This window comes from Kockovaella imperatae (genome assembly GCF_002102565.1).
Source record: "Kockovaella imperatae strain NRRL Y-17943 chromosome Unknown BD324scaffold_3, whole genome shotgun sequence".
In the NCBI taxonomy this organism is placed as follows: Eukaryota; Fungi; Basidiomycota; class Tremellomycetes; order Tremellales; family Cuniculitremaceae; genus Kockovaella; species Kockovaella imperatae.
In genome coordinates, this window is record NW_019028943.1 from 1,092,738 (window position 1) to 1,110,869 (window position 18,132).

At 51.3% G+C, this 18,132-nt stretch overlaps 9 protein-coding genes across 9 annotated transcripts; 5 read left to right on the plus strand and 4 right to left on the minus strand.

The window, feature by feature from the left end:
• Window positions 1–14: 14 nt before the first annotated feature.
• On the minus strand, window positions 15–1,932 carry BD324DRAFT_576742 (MBOAT, membrane-bound O-acyltransferase family-domain-containing protein; the record flags this gene model as incomplete). Its single annotated transcript, XM_022013210.1, has 6 exons — window positions 15–121; window positions 176–644; window positions 685–882; window positions 920–1,177; window positions 1,241–1,668; window positions 1,725–1,932. The coding sequence occupies 6 exons, from the start codon at window positions 1,930–1,932 to the stop codon at window positions 15–17; spliced, it is 1,668 nt and encodes a 555-aa protein (XP_021873135.1).
• Window positions 1,933–2,393: 461 nt separating this feature from the next.
• On the plus strand, window positions 2,394–5,444 carry BD324DRAFT_322560 (hypothetical protein). The gene is made up of 3 exons (XM_022012483.1): window positions 2,394–2,932; window positions 2,974–3,488; window positions 3,525–5,444. The coding sequence occupies exons 1-3, from the start codon at window positions 2,607–2,609 to the stop codon at window positions 5,303–5,305; spliced, it is 2,622 nt and encodes an 873-aa protein (XP_021873136.1). The 5' UTR covers window positions 2,394–2,606; the 3' UTR covers window positions 5,306–5,444.
• A 48-nt stretch (window positions 5,445–5,492) lies between these two features.
• Window positions 5,493–6,619, minus strand: BD324DRAFT_322411 (regulatory subunit of cyclin-dependent kinase). The gene is made up of 7 exons (XM_022012482.1): window positions 6,606–6,619; window positions 6,223–6,436; window positions 6,143–6,161; window positions 6,057–6,066; window positions 5,892–6,005; window positions 5,832–5,837; window positions 5,493–5,779 (listed from the first exon to the last, which is right to left on the minus strand). Exons 2-7 carry the CDS (start codon window positions 6,317–6,319, stop codon window positions 5,681–5,683), a joined length of 345 nt encoding a protein of 114 aa, XP_021873137.1. The 5' UTR covers window positions 6,320–6,436; window positions 6,606–6,619; the 3' UTR covers window positions 5,493–5,680.
• Window positions 6,620–7,620: 1,001 nt separating this feature from the next.
• BD324DRAFT_619110 (hypothetical protein) lies at window positions 7,621–9,937 on the plus strand. The gene is made up of 7 exons (XM_022015120.1): window positions 7,621–8,187; window positions 8,233–8,317; window positions 8,364–8,675; window positions 8,715–9,083; window positions 9,125–9,269; window positions 9,311–9,690; window positions 9,746–9,937. The coding sequence occupies exons 1-7, from the start codon at window positions 7,986–7,988 to the stop codon at window positions 9,828–9,830; spliced, it is 1,578 nt and encodes a 525-aa protein (XP_021873138.1). The 5' UTR covers window positions 7,621–7,985; the 3' UTR covers window positions 9,831–9,937.
• Window positions 9,938–9,974: 37 nt separating this feature from the next.
• BD324DRAFT_649357 (hypothetical protein) lies at window positions 9,975–11,427 on the minus strand (the record flags this gene model as incomplete). Its single annotated transcript, XM_022017978.1, has 5 exons — window positions 9,975–10,018; window positions 10,066–10,203; window positions 10,250–11,176; window positions 11,219–11,257; window positions 11,304–11,427. 5 exons carry the CDS (start codon window positions 11,425–11,427, stop codon window positions 9,975–9,977), a joined length of 1,272 nt encoding a protein of 423 aa, XP_021873139.1.
• A 1,197-nt stretch (window positions 11,428–12,624) lies between these two features.
• BD324DRAFT_619113 (hypothetical protein) lies at window positions 12,625–13,242 on the plus strand. The gene has a single exon (XM_022015121.1). The coding sequence runs from the start codon at window positions 12,639–12,641 to the stop codon at window positions 12,951–12,953; it is 315 nt and encodes a 104-aa protein (XP_021873140.1). The 5' UTR covers window positions 12,625–12,638; the 3' UTR covers window positions 12,954–13,242.
• A 101-nt stretch (window positions 13,243–13,343) lies between these two features.
• Window positions 13,344–14,202, plus strand: BD324DRAFT_649358 (hypothetical protein; the record flags this gene model as incomplete). Its single annotated transcript, XM_022017979.1, has 3 exons — window positions 13,344–13,728; window positions 13,778–14,025; window positions 14,071–14,202. The coding sequence occupies 3 exons, from the start codon at window positions 13,344–13,346 to the stop codon at window positions 14,200–14,202; spliced, it is 765 nt and encodes a 254-aa protein (XP_021873141.1).
• On the minus strand, window positions 14,195–15,636 carry BD324DRAFT_619116 (hypothetical protein). Its single transcript, XM_022015122.1, has 7 exons — window positions 15,556–15,636; window positions 15,431–15,503; window positions 15,285–15,376; window positions 15,092–15,230; window positions 14,846–15,052; window positions 14,547–14,804; window positions 14,195–14,500 (listed from the first exon to the last, which is right to left on the minus strand). The coding sequence occupies exons 1-7, from the start codon at window positions 15,589–15,591 to the stop codon at window positions 14,259–14,261; spliced, it is 1,047 nt and encodes a 348-aa protein (XP_021873142.1). The 5' UTR covers window positions 15,592–15,636; the 3' UTR covers window positions 14,195–14,258.
• A 512-nt stretch (window positions 15,637–16,148) lies between these two features.
• BD324DRAFT_576792 (restriction endonuclease type II-like protein) lies at window positions 16,149–17,275 on the plus strand (the record flags this gene model as incomplete). Its single annotated transcript, XM_022013215.1, has 5 exons — window positions 16,149–16,288; window positions 16,341–16,440; window positions 16,492–16,568; window positions 16,608–16,779; window positions 16,820–17,275. The coding sequence occupies 5 exons, from the start codon at window positions 16,149–16,151 to the stop codon at window positions 17,273–17,275; spliced, it is 945 nt and encodes a 314-aa protein (XP_021873143.1).
• Window positions 17,276–18,132: the final 857 nt, after the last annotated feature.

Consider the following 18,132-nt stretch of genomic DNA (forward strand, 5'->3'; position numbering starts at 1 on the left):
CTCTATATATTTGCTCAGCATTTCCTATCTATACCTTTCCTCAACTCTTCCTCCCTGTATTCGAACATGACTTGCACCGCAATGAAGAGGCAGCACGATGCAAAGATGGTAAAGATGATCCCTGTCTCCAGTTAGCACCGATACAATCACACACACAGAGACTGCTCGTACTCACCTGCCGGAGTCGCCAGCTCCGTCAACAAGTGCCTCAGTCCCTCTAGGCCCAGAACGAAGCCAACCAAATTGGCCGACATCATCATGAGAATGTTACAGACTCCTCCTAGAGCCGCTACGTGACGATACCACCATCGATCGCCATATTGTTTGGAGGAGACTAGTCGTCTTCCAAGCAGTTCCGGTAAAATGAATAAGCTGACTAGCCACCCCCATGCCAATAGCTTGAAGCTGAGGTCATGCCACAAAGCGACGAAGGTGAAGACTAGGAGTGTCGAGGGAATAACGTTTCGAGATCCACCGAGGGGAACGTAGATATACCTCACGATCCATAGGTTGTAGGATCTATGCCAGGATCGCCAGAACCCAAGTGTCGAGTAATTATTAGCCACGCATCGAATCATGTTTTCGGGCGGATCTATACCGTCCAGCAGGGCCCAAAGGCGGAAGAACCGCCAGGGAATGAGGAGCTGTTGTTCGTCAGCATGGTCGATGGGTCTTTGATCTCACCTTGAGCCACACCACAACGAGATTCCAAAATCCAATCATGCACAATTGAGCTGGTCCAGCTCCATTCCACGCTGACGAGTCTTTGATAGCCACGACGTACATTGTGTGGAGTATCAATTCCATGGTCAAGAGACAGGACGCAAAGCGAATTGCATAGGAGAGCTTTTCTCGAGGTGTGATGGTGACGGGTTGACGTTGCTATGTATGAGTGTGTCATCTCGTGAACTGCTCCCACCTGCCAGATAAAGTCATTAAAGGTCATAATTGGACCAGCGATGTATAGCGGAGGGTAAAGACAATACGCAAGATATCCTGCCGGGCTGTACGCATCGTCTTCCAGTAACGAAGTCACTCGACTACGGTAGTCCATCGGTGGCGTCGTTGTCGTATTGGCCTGTCGCCTCCAATGGTAGTCTAGGCTGAACGACACCAATCGCAACATGGTGATATTGAAGTTGATATGCCACCGTGGTAAGACGCCAGAGACTTGATCCTACTCCTTGCGCCAATCAGCGAGGGGGGGGGGGGGGGTCCCACGAGGAAGTTTAAGACTTACGAGCCAGGTCAGAGCTGGATGTATACGGGCAAGTGGGTATCCCTCAAATCTCTCATTCAAGAACAAGATTCCCATGTTGCCTACGACGACCATCCCTGGCCAGAACTTGTCCAAAGTCTCAGGCTTTGTCCACTTGGCAGCTGCATAGTTTCCAGCTAAGATGATGAGGATCTTTATAGTGGATAGACCATGTAAGATGAACAGAATACCAATGGAGAGACCTGCGCCTATTCTGATTTTTGTTTCTGAGGTCGAGCTGAATCGCCTTGCGAGACTGGACGAGGCCAAGTGGAGGGCAGCGAGGAGGACGAGGGAAGGTAGACCCGAGCGGAAAGTATGGTATTGATGGTCGCTATTGTCGACTTTCCATCCGAATATCCAGCCCGGGGACAGCCTCCAAGCATACAACATATAATTGAGGTTGGTTTCTGGGAAGAGAGGAAGTAAAGAGTGCTTAGGAGTGCAGATACAAAGGTGCACTCACGCGAGCTATAGCGCATCGGGATGTACACCATCATGGGGACCACTAGGGCAAAGGCCACAGCGTAGAATCTGAACTCTGTACTCCTCCATCTTGATGCTTGTGCGGACACTGAAGGTTTTGAAAAGCTGACGGAGATGGTCAAGTCGGTGATACTGCGCCGGTCCTCCTGTTGCACCTTACTGGTACCTGGACCAGTATGAGTAGGCATCATTGTCCGTGTCCTCCTCGCCTTCTAGGTCAGCATCGATACGAGCAGCTACCGAACGCACTCGAGCACGCAGACCCCCTTCACTGGTCATATGATGTTGATGTGCTGCTCCGTCACGGTCATGATGGCCCCATTGACAGTGAATGATCGGCCTTTCGTTACAGACCCGGAGGAGGAGGATTCCATGCAATCGCGCGCGCGCCTCGAGAGCCATGCGTCGTATTGGCGAATGAAACATCAGGAACATTTACTAATCCCAAACGTCATATTGTAATGACATTTTTACTAATCCCTGGCCCGCCCCCGGCTCTTTCCAGCACTCAAAAAAGTGAACAGCGTGGAATTTGGGAGATCACACATTCTCCTCCCAATACCCTCTACACACTCCTCTTGCTCCAGCGTCAGCGTTCAGATGCAGCAGGTGTTGATGGACAAGGAGGTGAGCTCTCGCGCCAAGATGATGATGATGCTATCTTGATCGCCCTGAAATCCCCCTTCCCTATCTTTGATCGGCCGAAAAACGCTGGCAAAATGCCTCGGCTGGAAATCTCGAGTCTTGAGCCGACTTTGATGATCCCTTCTCGGACAACCACCTCCTAACCCGCCTTGAGCCCATCGCTGACGCGAGCATTATTCAGCTCGAGCTCGAGCTTGCCTCGTCTTCGTCCTCTTCCATGATGGCCCCTTCTTCTCCTCCTTCGTCCATTGATACACCCTCATTCGAGCCTAATATCCCACCATGGAATCTACCACCTGAATACGTATCGATGAAATCTGTACTGGCTTCGTTATCTCGCAAGATGAAGCGTCCTCCGACACTGGACGACATCATTATCCCTGAGCTGGACTTTTCCTCACCCATTTCGTCCCTCATGAAAGTGGGAACGTCTCGATCTCACGTTCAAGCCGAGCATTCGGATGGTGCGAAAGCTCTGGTCAAGGGAGAATTGGGTCTACAAGAGTATATCCGATGGCTGGCCATCCTATGGCGAGTCTACAGGTGAGCCTAGTCCTCAGAAGCTTTATGGCTCACATGATAAGCGCCCTTGAGCTCTCTCTGTCTGAACACGCCACCAATCCCGTCCTCGCGCCAACTTATGCACCAGAGGCTCTTGATCGAGCCCCAGCTCTAGCAAGAGATATCATCTTCCTTCTGGATCTCCTCCCTTCCAAACCGAAACAGACGATCGAACTCCAACCTCCGGAAGATGCCCCGCTACCGCCATTCCCCATTCCCGACTTCATGATGCCGGTCTTCACCCTGACACCACCACCTCTCGCGACTTACATTACACATTTACGAGACCTCGCTTTGACAAGCGAGGATGCCCCGCTCTTGCTCGCGCACAGCTATGTGCGATACCTGGGAGACCTCAGCGGAGGGCAAATCATCGCTTCGAGGATACGGAAAGCTTATGACCTCCATGGTGACCAGGGACTGGCATTCTACAAATTCGAGATGATGGGTGATTATGAGCCTATGAAGATACATCAGATGAAAGAGTGGTTTAGGGAAGCTATGAACAGTGGCGTGCAGAACGACGAGGTGCTGAAGGGTGAGCGGCCCTTTTCAAGTTCTCACTGACATTCAGAACGTCTCGTCAAAGAGGCTAATCTCGCATTCGCATTGAATGTTCATCTCTTTGCCCTCATCCAGACTTCCAATAACGCTCTCGTCCTTTCTTCCCCTGGCACCTCTGCCGTTGCCATACCCAAGGTGAACGCTCAAGGCCAGCCGCTGAGATACTACGAGATTCAACAGATGGAACGAGATGCCAAGTTTAGGGCGAAAAAGGAGAAGGAAGCGCTCCTCCCTCCAATTACGTGGAAAGACCGGATCGAAAGGTTCTCTCTATTCATGCTTGCGGTCGGCGTGACGCTAGGTTTCTCAAAGTACGGTTGGCCATGGATGTTGAGGGAAATTGTACCTCGAGTCAGGGATATCGCCGACGAACGAGGTTGGATGGATCATACCTTGGTCGCCAAGCTGCTTGCGGAGGATGGTCTTCTGGCGGCTCCCGTGCCTGGCATTGGAGAGGACAGTGCGATCAATTCTGCAGGCGCATTTGCAAAGGATGGAGTCAAGAGATACTATGACAAGGCGGCGTCATATGTCGATCAATTGCGAAGAACGGCTGGAAGTACAGCGTCAAGCGTGACATCCGCGGCCAGCGAGACGTACAGCCAAGCGTCGACATCTATCTCTCAAGTCGTTCAGGAAGCCACTCGGGCAATTGAGGAATCATTACCGACTGCCTCGGAGGAAGTTGACGATGACATTTTCGCCGAATTCCATGGCGCCTACACCCAAGTTTCCCAGGCCGTCGACTCGGCCACTGAGGTCGTCAAATCCGCTACGGAATCCGTCAAGGAGGCCATCCCTACCATGCCACCAAAAGAGGAGATCGTTGAAAATCTGATGACACACATGGAACCGGTCGAGGAAGCTATTTCCACCGTTGCTGTACCGCCCGCCCAAGAGATTTTTGATCAAGTCAGAACCCCAGTCGAAGCTGTCAAAACAGCCATTCCGACACCGTCTATACCGCCAGTCGAGCGGATTGTTGAGCAAGTGACTACACAGGTCGAATCCGTCATCGAGGCCATTCCGACACCATCGATACCGCCAGTCGAGCAGATCATTCAGCAAGTGACTACACCGGTCGAATCCGTCATGGATGCCATTCCGACACCATCTATACCGCCAGTCGAGCAGATCATTGAGCAAGTGACTACACCGGTCGAATCCGTCATTGATGCCATTCCAACACTGTCTGTCCCGCCATTCGATCAGATCGTTGAGCAAATGTCTACACAGGTCGAATCTGTCAAAGAAGCGATCCCAACTTCCTCCTCCATTCCATCCGCCGAGGAGATCGTTGATCAAGCGACGACCTGGGTCGAAGCAGTCAAAGAGGCTATCCCTACGCCGTCAATCTCTGAAGTCAAAGAGATGGTGGAGCCGGTCACATCGCAATACTCATCAGTCACCGAAGCCGTCAAAGATTATGCCACTGGCGTTGTCACGGGGGCCAGTGAGGTCATACAAACGACAGCTGCAACAGTTGATGCAGCAGAGCCAGTAGCCGAATCAGTGCACACAGAGGACGCGGCGGCAGAACCAGAAGAGACACCGATTGTTTCGACGACCGCAGACTCCACACCGATCGAGCCATCTATTCCTCCCACTACGCTCGCGCCCGGTTCCGATGCCACTGCTATCACTTCGCAGGATGCAACGGATCAACCTGACAAGGCAGGTGTTCCTCATCCAGTACCCGTTGTCGAGGTTGAAGAACACAGGACGGATCGAGATCCTATCGAAACGGGCTCTAGAGCCCAGGAGCCAGTGATCATGAGGGATGAGTTATAGATCCAACATCTTGTATCCATTCTCTCTTGCATTACATTTTGGGATGAGTCAGATGTGCAATCAGCTACCACCAATGAGCTCTGCAGACCACAAGTTGAGACCATACTTTCGTACTCGATGTACACGATCATATGTCTTCGCAGAGAATCAAAGCCGATTCAAAAATCATCACTAGACCCTATGCAAGAGGAACGAAGGAAAGAGAAACGTGACTAAATATGCTCAATGAACAAAATATGCTTGGGCGAATGTGTGTCGCCAGAGGAATCATGCTTGGTCAAGGCGAGAGAGGGGGTTTACAGCTTTTGGGAGGAGGCATGCGCGGATGGTGGATCGTTTCGACATGCAGTCGTCCGCAGTCGAGAGGGGGCCAGATCAATTTTTGCCCACATTGACGAGTCGAGCTGCGCCTACTGCTGAGAATGGGGGATGGATCAAGTCGTAGTTTTTCGGTCGGCGGAAGAGGAGGACGTGCTGAGATAACAAGTGAGTCTGGCATGATAATTGGGGAGTGTGCGTGACATACAGGTTCCTGAGAGGAAAGTATCAGCGTCGAGAAGCAGATGAATACTTCAGTAACACTCACTGGATCGTGACGCATGTACATTTCCCAACCTGGAGACTGTCTTATGCCCAGACCACGCCAGACGTCTTCTGGACAGACGCCAGGAGGTGTGAATCGGAGCAATGGTTTGGGGATCTGGTTCACGTTAGACAAAGTGGATGTCGACCAGTAGTGCAATGCACTCACAATGACGTGCCTACACGGAGATAAGGAGAGAATCGCATCTGTTAGTGTATGCGAGACACGAGAACCGCAGCACCTCATCGTCTCACCTGTATTCCCATTCGTCATCTGAGAGAGAGAGAGAAGGTCAGTATTGCTATCGCTGTGAGCTTTGATCGTGTCCACTCACTAGAGTATCTCGCGCTGTACTGGATCTTCTCAGAGTATTGTTCAATGGCCTTGCGTTTCTCCTCCTGAGTGAATGGTTTCTGATTATACTTGGACATGATGCTGGAGTGGAGAGGTGAGGGTGAGAGGATAAGAGACGCAGCGAGCTTGTGAGGCGATACGTGTCGTCAAGTACTGGCGTATGGATTGATCAATCGTTAAATGCGTCCGGGAATCTAGTTGAAACAAAAAGTCAACACGATCGTTCCCGAAAGAAGGAGCAATGGATGGTGCTAGTGTGAACGGATGGGCGAGGCTGGCGGGACAATCTCTTTCTTCCCTGCCTACCAAATGTCATGAAGACGATCCCCGATCGATCTGCAATGACTCGGTTCCCAAACTCACTGTGACCTGTCCTCGTGACTTGCGGCCTCTTCAGAGTGTGTTTGTCTTTCAACTTGTTTCTTTTTACTTTGCCTTTCTAACTAGTTATTTTGAAGAATCGAACAGAGAGATGCCTTCTTTATCGTCACTGAGGTCGTCAAGTCTGATTATGCTAGGAGCAGGAGGAGAACTGAATGCGATGTCGAGACGAGAAAGTATGAGACGTGTTGGAAAAGAAAGAGATCTCTATTTGGGACTTTTGTGTTTTGAATGTAAACCTCAGCCAAAATGTGACCGGTGGATGGACCTTGACCCTGACGACAGGGTTTCACAGTAAAAAGGTAAAGATTACGTTAGCATTGAGAGAGTGTTGGGTCACGCGACTGGGGTTTCATGCATGGTATATGCATGCATGCATAATGATCTATCTAGGTCATGCTTTCATGGTGTAGCTGCGATTGTCGATCATCATCAAGGCAGGGGCGAAGATCCTTCTCTGAAGCATGTACGTCTCAGCGGGTATCGACGAACCAGAAATTCATGAAATTCTAGACCAATCTAGCTGGAAAATCAGTCGCGTGACGATGAGGATTGGCGAGGAACTCACAGACGACTGACTGGTCTGAGTGGTCCAACCTCAGGCGATCAACTCGATCTACGACAGACGCGATATCTCAGGCCATCGGTAGGATTCACGTCGCCAGACGGTACAGGCACACATCCACCAAAACCACCCACCCTCCCCTTGGTCCAGTGGCGTGAACGCCAGGGACCATCCCAAGAGAATGGGAGCAAAAAAAAAAAGAGGTCCCGCCAGCGTTTGGATTGCGGGAGATAACATGTACATTATTATTATACAACACCATGCACTCCTTCACTCGTCCACATCTTGAATGTCATCGGGATACACCTCACCATCTCATCGCGCTTGAGACTCCGTTGTTGAATCACAGGACATGGACCCACTTTGAACCAGTTACACAGTTACATAAAGGAGACCGTCACAAAAGGGGGGGGCCGAGGGGGGGGCCGAGGGGGGGGCCGAGGGGGGAGGGGGGGCCAGCGTTTCAAATGTAGACCATCCAATTCCAGACTCTATAAGTCCAAAGGGACTACTACTGAACTGGGATATGGCCATTGACGCAGCTGATAAATACCTTCAACGTCTGACCTATCTCCTCTTCAACCCCCCGTCCATCTCTTCTGCAGTCTTGACGACTTGAACGACCCTTCCCCTCGCCCCCCCAACTCACCACCCATCTCACAGCCCCTACGGCAATATCACGATCCTTACGAAAAAGACAACGAATAGTTCACGAAAGGCGTCTCGGACTGACCTCAACAGACAATTCACACGAGAGTACTAGACCCGTCTGCTGGCTCCAGTCTCCCCCCATAAGGATGGTCCGATCATCATGCTCAACCTTCCTCATCCCTCTTCTCGGGACTCTCCTCATCTCCCCTTGGACGACAATGGCCGCACCTGATCACTTTATCCTCACTCAAGTGGCTTCCCTCGCTTGGGCAAGGATCGATCCCATCATCAACCCCGGATCGTTCAGTGGGCATGTGCACAACATCATGGGTGGAAGCTGCTTCGGAGGTGAGCAAGACTTGGAGTTGGCGCTTCTTTGCTGATTCTTCCCAGCGACGCTCAACACGCCAGAACAGCAACAAGCGTGCGATTGTACGACTGCGATCGTAGGTGCGGATAAGTCAAACTATTGGTCACCGTGAGTCAAACGTCCTTCTCTTAGGTGTCAGGCTGACCCTTCACAGGTCCGTCTTCTATCACGCTCAAAACGGATCGTTTTGGCCGATACTCAACCAGAATCGGATCTACTACTATACCAAGACTGACAAGGTCCAACCTTTCCCACCTGGTCTGCGAATGATATCTGGACTTGCTACGAGCAGAGACCAGAACAGTACCAAGTCACTTGGTGTACGCATTTCCTGCGATCACCAGGCACAGACGAAATTCTTGCCGAATGGCACGAGCCACCCTGGAGGATGCAGTGTCATTTCGATGGGAGTCTTCTTCCCAAGCTGTGGTCTTGCAGATGGGACTCTAGATTCGGAAGATCACTTGTGGGTCTTACGACGGGAGACGCTTCTGACGCTTCCCAGCTCTCACATGGCGTGGCCGCAAAGCTACGACGGACCCACTCTCATCGATGACCCGAATGGCAAGTACTGTCCAGACTCTCATCCCATCAAATATCCCGCCATTTTCATGGACGCGAGCTACTATCTCGACTCGACCACTCCATGGTACGACGGGAACCCGTTGATCCTCTCGTCTGGAGATGAATCGGGACTGGCTTACCATGCCGATTTCAACGATGGCTGGGATCAACAAGTGCTCAAAGATACCATCACGCAGTGTGGAGATGGACACGGTGTGGGCGATCAGCTCAGCAAGTGTGCTGCTCTAGCAAAGTCGGTGGATCAAGATGCAATTTGGAAGTGCCGATTCCAGGGCAAGATTCCCGACGAGTGAGTCGTGATCTGCCATCACAACTGATCACATTCCATAGAGAGATCGGTCTTCCTCGACCGCTCGACAAGCTACCCGGGTGCAATAAAGTTTGGAAGACCTCGGATCCAGATACGAAGCCGACTTGTGTCGAAGAGACAAAACCCGCTTTCGTCTACCCCAACTCGATGTTTGAGAATCTCAAGGTGAGTATGAGATCGTGACATGTCAAGTTGACATCTCCCAGTTCCGTATCCACGTCCCTCTAGCCCTTCATACCGTCATCGATGTGGGCATCCAGACTCTGCAGAATATCGTACCCGTTCTGGGACAGACCGGCGCTTCGCATATCCGACAATGGGGAAATGCCTCAGTCGATGATGCTGTCAATGTCAAAAATCTCCAAGTGTCGACGATGGAAGAGGTGCAGGCCGGTCTGGCAGGGAACAACAAGTCAGAAGCCAGTGTGTCTTCTTCTTCATCAGCCTCGGCCGCTACGTCTTCCTTTGCTGCTGCGTCCGCCTCTGCGTCGATCCTAAGCGGAGTGGCGGAACACTTTGTGGAGCCAAGCTCGAGCGCCATCCCTTCCTCGGCAGCTTCAACCTCGATCTCGGCACAGAAGTGCAAGTGAGTGAACGCGTCTCTCTCCCAAGATGTTCATCCACTGACGAATGGCATCTAGAGCGAAGAAGAGGACCGTCTTGAGCAGAGAGATGCAAGGCAAAGGGAGACATGAGGCCAGACGTCGATCGTCCAATCGCCATTAATAGTTTGTTGTTGTACATAGCTTGAAGCTCAGCGAGACTTGGACTCTGGTAGTCCCTTGTCACTTTTCACTACAGAGTACATTTCGAGTATGAACATGTACAGGGAACGACAGACTACAGTGACCAAACTCCAATTAGTCCTGCTCAGATGGACGGCCAGGGTCCTGCGAACGGTTTTGGCGGTAAACCTAAGGGGGCAATCAGCAATGTTCCCACGCCGATTCAAGTGACTCACGTCCTGTGTGCAACACGGTAGACGACGGCCCCGGGCGCGAGACAGTGTTGGTCTCCATGAAGCTGCTCGATCCCGATCCACTTCCAGAGCCGTCTCCTGATCCCGAACCAGATGCTACAGGTTCCGTCGAGTTATTCACTGTCAGGAGTGAGCTGATACAGGCTATTCAGTATTCGGAGCTCACAATTCTGCAAAGCGCTGTGCTGGCAATCACAGTCGACCACAGGGCGGAGATCCTTGCCACACCCAGAGCAAGCGTGGCGGAAGATACAGAGAGGTCCGGGGCACTCTTGTCTGAGATTGTAGCGATGGCAGATATCGTCGCTTGTCAATGATCCATATTGTTCTGCTCGCCAAGGTAGATTGGGACGTTGAAAGGTCCGATTCGTCTGCGGCACAGGCGTTTCCGGCGTGACAGGTAGACGTTGGGGAGAAGGCGCGTAATTGGTGACATATCGATTGATCGCCTCGGGGTCTGGTCGAATCCAGACTCTCTCGTCAAAGTTGTCGTCTCCGTGATTCAACCTTTCTTCCACGACTTTGAAATGCCAATTGAGGATCGACGCGAATTTATGAGGACCAGCCCGAGTAGATTCGACCACGCGTAAGATTTCGTACAGGTGCATGATGAGGTATCGGCCTTGACCAGAGACGAGGCAATCTCGTACCAAGGCGTAGATAAGCCATGGTCGAAGGATGTCACCAAATGTTCTGTACCGGGTTCTGGCGGCGTCGAAACTCTGTTCTTGATCCTGCTCGGGGTCGTATGGGCGTGCCTTCTGAACCACCGTCACCTTCTCAGGATCCAATCTCCAGAATTCCCAGACTGGTAACCTCCTTGACGCTATCAGGCGGACGAGATCCTGTGATACGTGAGGAGCCAATTCCATGACAGCTTCGAGAGTCGTGGCACCAATACCACTGAGAGCAGCCCCAAAAGCGTCCATCATGACCCTTGGGTCCAGGGGTCGAGTATCAGTCGGAGCGATCTGAGACAATCGGTCAGCGAGTCCTTGAATGACCGTTTCCAAAGCAGCAACGCGAGAAGCCATGGCGTGCATGCCGTCCTGGTCAATGTGATCAGGCTGAGGAGGAGCGGGGCCTTGAGAATCTAATAAAGAGATCTCAGTAAAGTTGGGCTCTGACTGCTTACTACGAGGCGCGGGCTCGATTGCCACTGCTTCAGGAGCATCTATCACTCGTCAGTTCCTGTTGAATCGAAGCGAGGACAGACTCACCCTCTGTATGCGATTCGAGAAACTGAATAAGCCCGATTTTTTTGGCCTTGTGCGCGTTGGCCATTCCCCTGTCAATGGCCATGCGTCGCAGCGTGGAGCAAAGGTAATTGTCGAGATTGACCATAATTACGGGAGCTACAGGTCTCAGTACAGGATAGAAGTTAGACAGTGGTCAGATTGCGGAGGAGGAGGATGGGGTTGAGGGAAGCGAACCGAATGACCAAGACGGCCGCTCTACATTTTGGGAGTTGAAGAGCAACTACAAGGCACACGACCAGAGGCCACCAAACAAAGAGGAGTTATGAAGTTTTTGAAGTTCGACCAACCACCTGACCAAGGACAGCCAATCCTACGTACGTTGTTGGTGACGAAACCTACAACGGGCTGACCAAGACACCGCTACAAAGCAACGACCAGATGCTGTATATACCAATGAGGTCACAATGGAGTGTAAAGTTTGGAGGGAGATTGCGAGATGTCGAGGAAAGGGGGGGAAGATGTTAGTGATGACGCGTTGAGGTAAGAGTGTCGAGATATCGATCGATTGACGAAGGTGAGTGGATCGAATCGGGATCAAATCGAGTCGAGATGGCGAAGGGTGACTGGTTCAGCGTTGAGTGATACTTCGCCGGGCGCGTCAAGTCAGTGAGGGACCTCTTCTGTTCGAGTTCGATGTCGCAAATTTGAAAAAGTCGCGCGAAGGTCGGGAAAATCGTGAGATTCCGAATGATCGATTTCTTGCTTTCGAGTTTGATGAAGTTGAAGTCGAACAGAAGAGGTGAAGAATGAAGAAGACGAGAACTGCAGGTTTATATATCTTTGAAGAGGGGTCCTCCTCGGCAACCAGAGAGTAAGCGGTGAGAAAGTATAACCAGGTTTAACATGGAATGGTGCAGCTGACCGACCTTGTCCTGCGTTACATAGTGTGACTGCCCAAGCAGTGAAGGAAAGTTGTCGGACGGGGGAGAGTCCAGGAGGAGAGGGAGAGAGGGTAGCGTACGAAGGGGAAGGAGAAACCTGTTTTTTTCTTTTACAAATCGCAGCAGTCGCGTCGAGTCGATAAGGTGAGGGATAAAAGGCATCGAAGCTGAGGATTGAGCGTTTTATGGGTGGAGCTGAGCTAGATAAAGGTGTTTCAGTGAGTCAACCTCGGTCCACCTCCGGGGGGGCTGAATGGAATGGTTAACATGGGTCGACAAGAGAGGATGATGATAGCCGGCTCGGGCACGCTGAGCGCAATAGGTGAAACAGTCACACACAAAGGTCAGGAGATACCTAGGCGACCTCGACTCCCTCGGGCGCGGATAAGACGATTAACAAGGTCAACAGGAGAGGATGTTAATAGCCGGCTCGGGCACACTGAGCGTAGTGGGTAACAGCAAGTCACATACAGAGTCACGAGATAGCCTGCATGACCTCCGGAAGAGGGAAGTTAGTCCAAAGACAAGCGGGGAAGATAGCACTAGGCCCAAAGTTCTAGATCGAAGGGCTCGTCAATCGAGCTGGAAGAGCTCTGCGGGTGCTGTGTGTCAAGGAGAGACTCGCTCACGGAGAGAGCAAGGGTGGCGATACTGCCACACAAATGCAAGAGATAATCTGCATCACCTCGGACACGCGAATGACAAACTGGGGAAGAGAGGCAAGAGATGAAGGGGAAGGAAGGAGGAAGAGGGAGGACGGAGGAAGGAGGAAGGAGAGCAAGAGAAGGACCATCTCGGTGCAGCGGTGAAGGCTGTCCTGATAGATGGGACTGAAGTCGAGAGTGAGTGAGAATGAAGTCGAAGGTTTTGGACGAAGAGAGGTGAAGAGCGCTACAGAGCGACAAGCTACAAGGGATGAAGAAGAAGAAGCAGAACAAGAGGAAGAAGAAGACGGATAGTGAGGGGTGAAAACAGCTAAATCAGCTCTCGGACCCTCGATCGCATGTTTCTCGATAGTCTATTCCACGTGGGATGGCGCAGGGACCGCCATCCATATGCCAGCTTGAATGCACTTCTATACAGGCATGTACCCATGGGCATTCTTGGTTAGTCTGGTCGCATGCGTAAAAGGCATGAACCTTCAGATGCCAGCAATCAGCCGGTCAAGGATGGTTCTGCTGGACGAGCCTCTGCCACTGATAGACCCCTGAGAGCTCACCCGAATTTCTGTGTTGTCCGTCAACCTTCTGCGGATGCCTTGGTCGAATACCGAGTCTATAACGTGAGGTACCATCCTAGTGGCCGCGTTGTACGAGGTGATGGATGGGGACTGTTAGACCTGATCGTCCTGAGCGGTCTGGTATACGCGGCGAGCAGGACTCAATGGACCTCCTACATCGCTCAAGAGGAACGGTTGGACTTTTGGCATCTTTGGCAATCTCCAATCACCTTACTGCTCGTCTTCCTCGCGTGGTCTTTTGTCAAAACTCAGACTGTTCTGTATCGTAAGCTTACAGCATCCTCCCGTTCAGATGAGCTTACGCTCAGCTACAGAGTCAATCACAGTGAATGCCGACTACACTTTGGCATTGAAGACAGTCCGAGGGATATCTATACCGACGATTCGTCCTGACGGTCTGCGTTCCGTTGACAGACACCATATCCCTTTACGGATCACAAGACACCTGGTCGCTCTGTCAGAGGTCTCGACAATCGTCATCAACGAATGTCTCACGCGATGGAATGCAAGATACTACCTCGCCGTGCTCTGTCTGGGAGGAAACATTATCGTCCCATTCGACGTCAGTTCATCAGAATATCTGCCGAATCCAGCTGATGCTCTTCAGATTGTGTCCCCGGTGCACGCTATCCTCGTCGAGATCTACCATGAGCTTCACGAGGTGCTGGCGAAGTACGATGATGAGACCGGAAAGGCGAGTCACAAGGAGGATTCGGCAGAAGGAGAACCAATGGCATAGATTCATCATCGTAGATCATACAAACAGGCTGCTCAAGCTATAGGACGGCTCATTACTCATTCCATCTCATCCGGCTTGTCAAACTGCTTCCTGAGCTCCTGGAACATGGACGGCAGCTCTTCCCTCTTGACCGTGAATTCCTGTGCAAAGACCCCGAGTCGAGAGACGAAAGACCTATCAATTTCTTGATCCATGACACCTGGATGATATCGTATGCGTTGAACCCATGGATTGTCGCCTTTAGACTTTGCGATCTCGGGATCCAATTGATTGTAAGCACGGAGCTTGTAGTTGATACCTAAAGAAACTGTGTGAGTCACAATGCCTCGTGTTAACCGACTCACTCTTCCCCTCCCTCGTCTGAATGCAATTGTAGATGATCTCTTTCCCTCCCTTGCCCCCATGCTCGACCTTGACATTGACAATCGCCATCTCCGTCATATCCTCGTAAAGTCGCAGAGAAGCCGCGTCCTTCTCGGCTTCGTCAGGTGTGGTACTGACTGAATGCGACAATTTTGTGCCAGATTTGGCAGCTTGCAGCTGAGCTTGTAGAGAGCGCGAGTGATCCTGCTCCGCCTTGTAATCCTTGTCAAGGGAAGTGACTGTGGAAATCAGTATATTGTCCTCACAAAGCTTCACTCACGTCTTTCCTCCTTGCGTTTGAGAGACGCTGCCGCCGCTGATAGTTGTTCCTTCAATGCTTTGATCTCTTTCGGATCAGGAGGTCCGGATGACGTCGATTCTACCTTCTCAGATTGCCTCATCTCCATCAGGGCTGTTTCCAGGGAAGAGACCTTGGCCTGCAGTTTATCGTTCAGAGCGGTCAGATTGCTGATGATGTCGTTCTGGGCTTTGAGAATGTCAGTGCTCATCCCAAGCCTGGACTCACCTTGGGATTGTATCGCAGCCTTCTCCTTGTATTTCTCAAATACACTTTCCGCCTCGGTCTTTCGAATTTTGGACAGCTCCTCGAATTGCTTAGACATAGTCCCGTGCTGTGTCTTCATCCTGTCACGTTCTGCCGTCATCTGCTCGAGCTGTCAACCCTGGTGTATCACAGTTCCAAAAGCAATTCGCCTCACAGCTGTCAACCGCCTCTGCAACTCCGCGACTCTCTTGTCGGTCTTGGATTTCTGTGCGTCTTCAGAGCTCATACTGTTATCCATGGACAGCTCTGTAGGATGATATGAGTACTTTCCCCCTGAAACTGTGACAACGATCGCCCCACCCAGCTCATCATCCTCCTCGACATCCTTTGGGGCTTTGACAGTCCGCTTCGGCGGCGCGTTCTCCTTACCGACCTATTGTTGTATCAGCACGCACATAAACAGAGTGTTACACGTAAGAGCTCACCCTCTTGACCGTTGACGATGAGCTTGCTGCTGGCATGACAATGGTGTTTCCGGTATGCTGGTATGTTGAACAACTACAAGGTAACTCAACAGATCCTCAATCCCTCGCGCGAATGACTTTTATTTTGTTTACGTTTTTGAGACATCGTGAGGCAGCTCTTACGTAATACCTCAAATGGTCATTCGGATCCTGGCGGCGCCCATGATTGGACTTCAAGACGATAGATATCGCAAAGTTGATCGACAACGAGCAGTGCGGCAACGACAGAGGTTGGTGGTGCAATGGATCCACCATTAGGACCTTCAAATGGTCAGTCGTCATCGTATGCAGGTTCGCCAAGCTCTACTGGGAAGTCTATCCCCCCTTTTCAATCCGCTTCGGCCGTTCTCATAGCATCAGGAGCATCACTCCGTAATGCGAGTGGTGGTCAAACACCGCTACCGAAACCGGTCGAGGCACCTGGCACCGGTACATCCTCGAACGGATCTACATCATCATCTGGACCTTCGGCTCAATCAGCGAGAGCGAAGCCCATCAACCGACCTGCATCGAGCAAGAATGCGATCGTTTACAATGCTGTCCAGGTGAGTCGGATGAAGCAAGCCGGAAGGCGTTTGACGGTGAATCAGAGGCGGAACCCTGTACTTCAGAGTATCAAGAACGTGGGCATTGAGATTGGAGATATTGTTGCGGATTATCAAGTGGGAACGCACAATGGGGTCTTGTTTCTCAGGTGTGTGTGTATGGATTTCTTCAAGGTGTTCAGACATTGACCTATGATCCAGTTTGAAGTATCATCGACTCCACCCAGAATATATTCATCAACGGATCGAAAAGATGAAAAACATGTACAACGTAAGGATACTCTTGATCCTGTGTGATGTGGTGAGCTTCATACGTTTGACCGAGGAGTGATCTCTGACTGATCTGTCCCAGAACGAACATCAACAATCCATCCGGGATCTATCAAAGATAGCCATAGTCAATAACCTCACCACGATTGTGGCATGGTCGTGAGTCCACACATCCTTCATGCTTTGACCTCCTTTCAGAAACGACGAGGTGGCCCAATACTTAACGACATTCAAAGCTTACGAACACAAATCCGATGACTCCCTCAAGGAAAAAGTTCATCAAGAATATCACGATCAACTGCAGCATGTCTTGACTAGCGGAAAGAAAGTCAACAAGACGGACGCGGACAATCTCGCATCGCAATTTGGGGTGAGCCTTATATCGAGGGCATTCGCTCATCAACCCATAGTCTTTTGCGGATATCGTTAAGCAGCCTTCCAAGCTTCTCTCCAACGTCAAAGGCTTGGGCGCAACCAAAGTCACTTCACTCCTCGATGCATTCAACAAGCCATTCTTGGTGGGAGGTCTCAAGCGGAAAGCTGAGGATTCGGCACCAGAGATCATCACCTCTTCAAATGTCCGACACTCGAATGACGAGCGAATAGAGGATATTCACAGCCCGGATTGGCCTATGGATGATATGGATGCCGAGGACGCGCTGAGAGATACAGAGATAGAAAGGCAAAGAGGAAGAGCACCGAGTCGTTCGCCGGACATTGGTCCAGGGGATGAATCTGGCGACGACGAAGTTCGGGGGCCGCCGGCAGATGTGTGGAAAGATCCGCTGGACGATGAAGACGACGAAGATGACGACGATGAGCTTGGCAGTGGATCAAGCAGCAAGAGAGCTAGGGTCGAGAAATAATGTTCGGGTCATCATGCTCCAAGATGGATGCCACTTGCGCACATTTCATGGGTGCTTCGGCGGATTCGATACAAACGGACCGATACCACTTCCTTTGGCATTCCGTTCTCCGCCAAGACACGCATCCTTCTTTCCATCGGAGCCGACCGCGGCCGTTGTCGGATCAGCTCCGTCATAAACTGCATTCATACGGTTGACAAGTCTCGCTGTGTTGCGAGCAGTTTCAAATCTTAGGCCAACTAGTGACGGGGCAAATGGCAGAGCGGACCGGGTTTCAGATTTTGATTCCGTAAGTGAATTCAGAAAAGATCGGTTGAAATGCTGAAAGCGTTCATGGCAATAACAGAGCTGCATGAGGATGCATCTCCACTCGATGCATGCCATCGGAGATAGCCAGACTCAACTGCCATCGTCGATGTCGTGCTCATCGGGAATTATCGTCCGAAGCACATCACCGCCTGGTCTCAAAGGAATCGTCGCTCAAGGCCGATCAATTGATATCGAAGGTTTCCCTTCCTTTGACAATGCAGACCTCGAGGTGGACGAGGAGAGAAAGAGAGAGATACTCTCGGGATAGCAAGTGCATGGCCATCATTCACACACAGACTCGCGCTGGAACCCTTTCCCTTCCGCTGGATCGATACCTCGATAAAGGACGGTCTACGTTGGAAATGCTTGACGAGGTCCTGACAGGTGCATTGTTTGACTCAAACTTCTGACGCCAGATGCTCTTGCAATCCGCCGCTACACACGCACACAATGAAGATACAAACTTACACTGTCCCTTGCACACATCAAGAAACATCCTCAACACCACGAGGCACAAGCGTACATCGTGGCCGAAAGGAATGTCACCG

What these genes read in the sequence shown, in the direction of transcription:
- BD324DRAFT_619113 (XM_022015121.1), top strand. Translation starts at nt 12,639, where the DNA reads ATGTTAATAGCCGGCTCGGGCACACTGAGCGTAGTGGGTAACAGCAAG.
- BD324DRAFT_322411 (XM_022012482.1), bottom strand. Translation starts at nt 6,319, where the DNA reads ATGTCCAAGTATAATCAGAAACCATTCACTCAGGAGGAGAAACGCAAG.
- BD324DRAFT_619110 (XM_022015120.1), top strand. Translation starts at nt 7,986, where the DNA reads ATGGTCCGATCATCATGCTCAACCTTCCTCATCCCTCTTCTCGGGACT. An exon ending in GGGTGGAAGCTGCTTCGGAG is followed by an intron (nt 8,188 to 8,232) that starts GTGAGCAAGACT and finishes GATTCTTCCCAG; the next exon opens with CGACGCTCAACACGCCAGAA. An exon ending in ATCTCGGCACAGAAGTGCAA is followed by an intron (nt 9,691 to 9,745) that starts GTGAGTGAACGC and finishes AATGGCATCTAG; the next exon opens with AGCGAAGAAGAGGACCGTCT.
- BD324DRAFT_619116 (XM_022015122.1), bottom strand. Translation starts at nt 15,591, where the DNA reads ATGCCAGCAGCAAGCTCATCGTCAACGGTCAAGAGG. An exon ending in CATCGTCAACGGTCAAGAGG is followed by an intron (nt 15,504 to 15,555) that starts GTGAGCTCTTAC and finishes ATACAACAATAG; the next exon opens with GTCGGTAAGGAGAACGCGCC. An exon ending in GGCTGCGATACAATCCCAAG is followed by an intron (nt 15,053 to 15,091) that starts GTGAGTCCAGGC and finishes ACATTCTCAAAG; the next exon opens with CCCAGAACGACATCATCAGC.
- BD324DRAFT_322560 (XM_022012483.1), top strand. Translation starts at nt 2,607, where the DNA reads ATGATGGCCCCTTCTTCTCCTCCTTCGTCCATTGATACACCCTCATTC. An exon ending in ATCCTATGGCGAGTCTACAG is followed by an intron (nt 2,933 to 2,973) that starts GTGAGCCTAGTC and finishes TCACATGATAAG; the next exon opens with CGCCCTTGAGCTCTCTCTGT. An exon ending in GAACGACGAGGTGCTGAAGG is followed by an intron (nt 3,489 to 3,524) that starts GTGAGCGGCCCT and finishes ACTGACATTCAG; the next exon opens with AACGTCTCGTCAAAGAGGCT.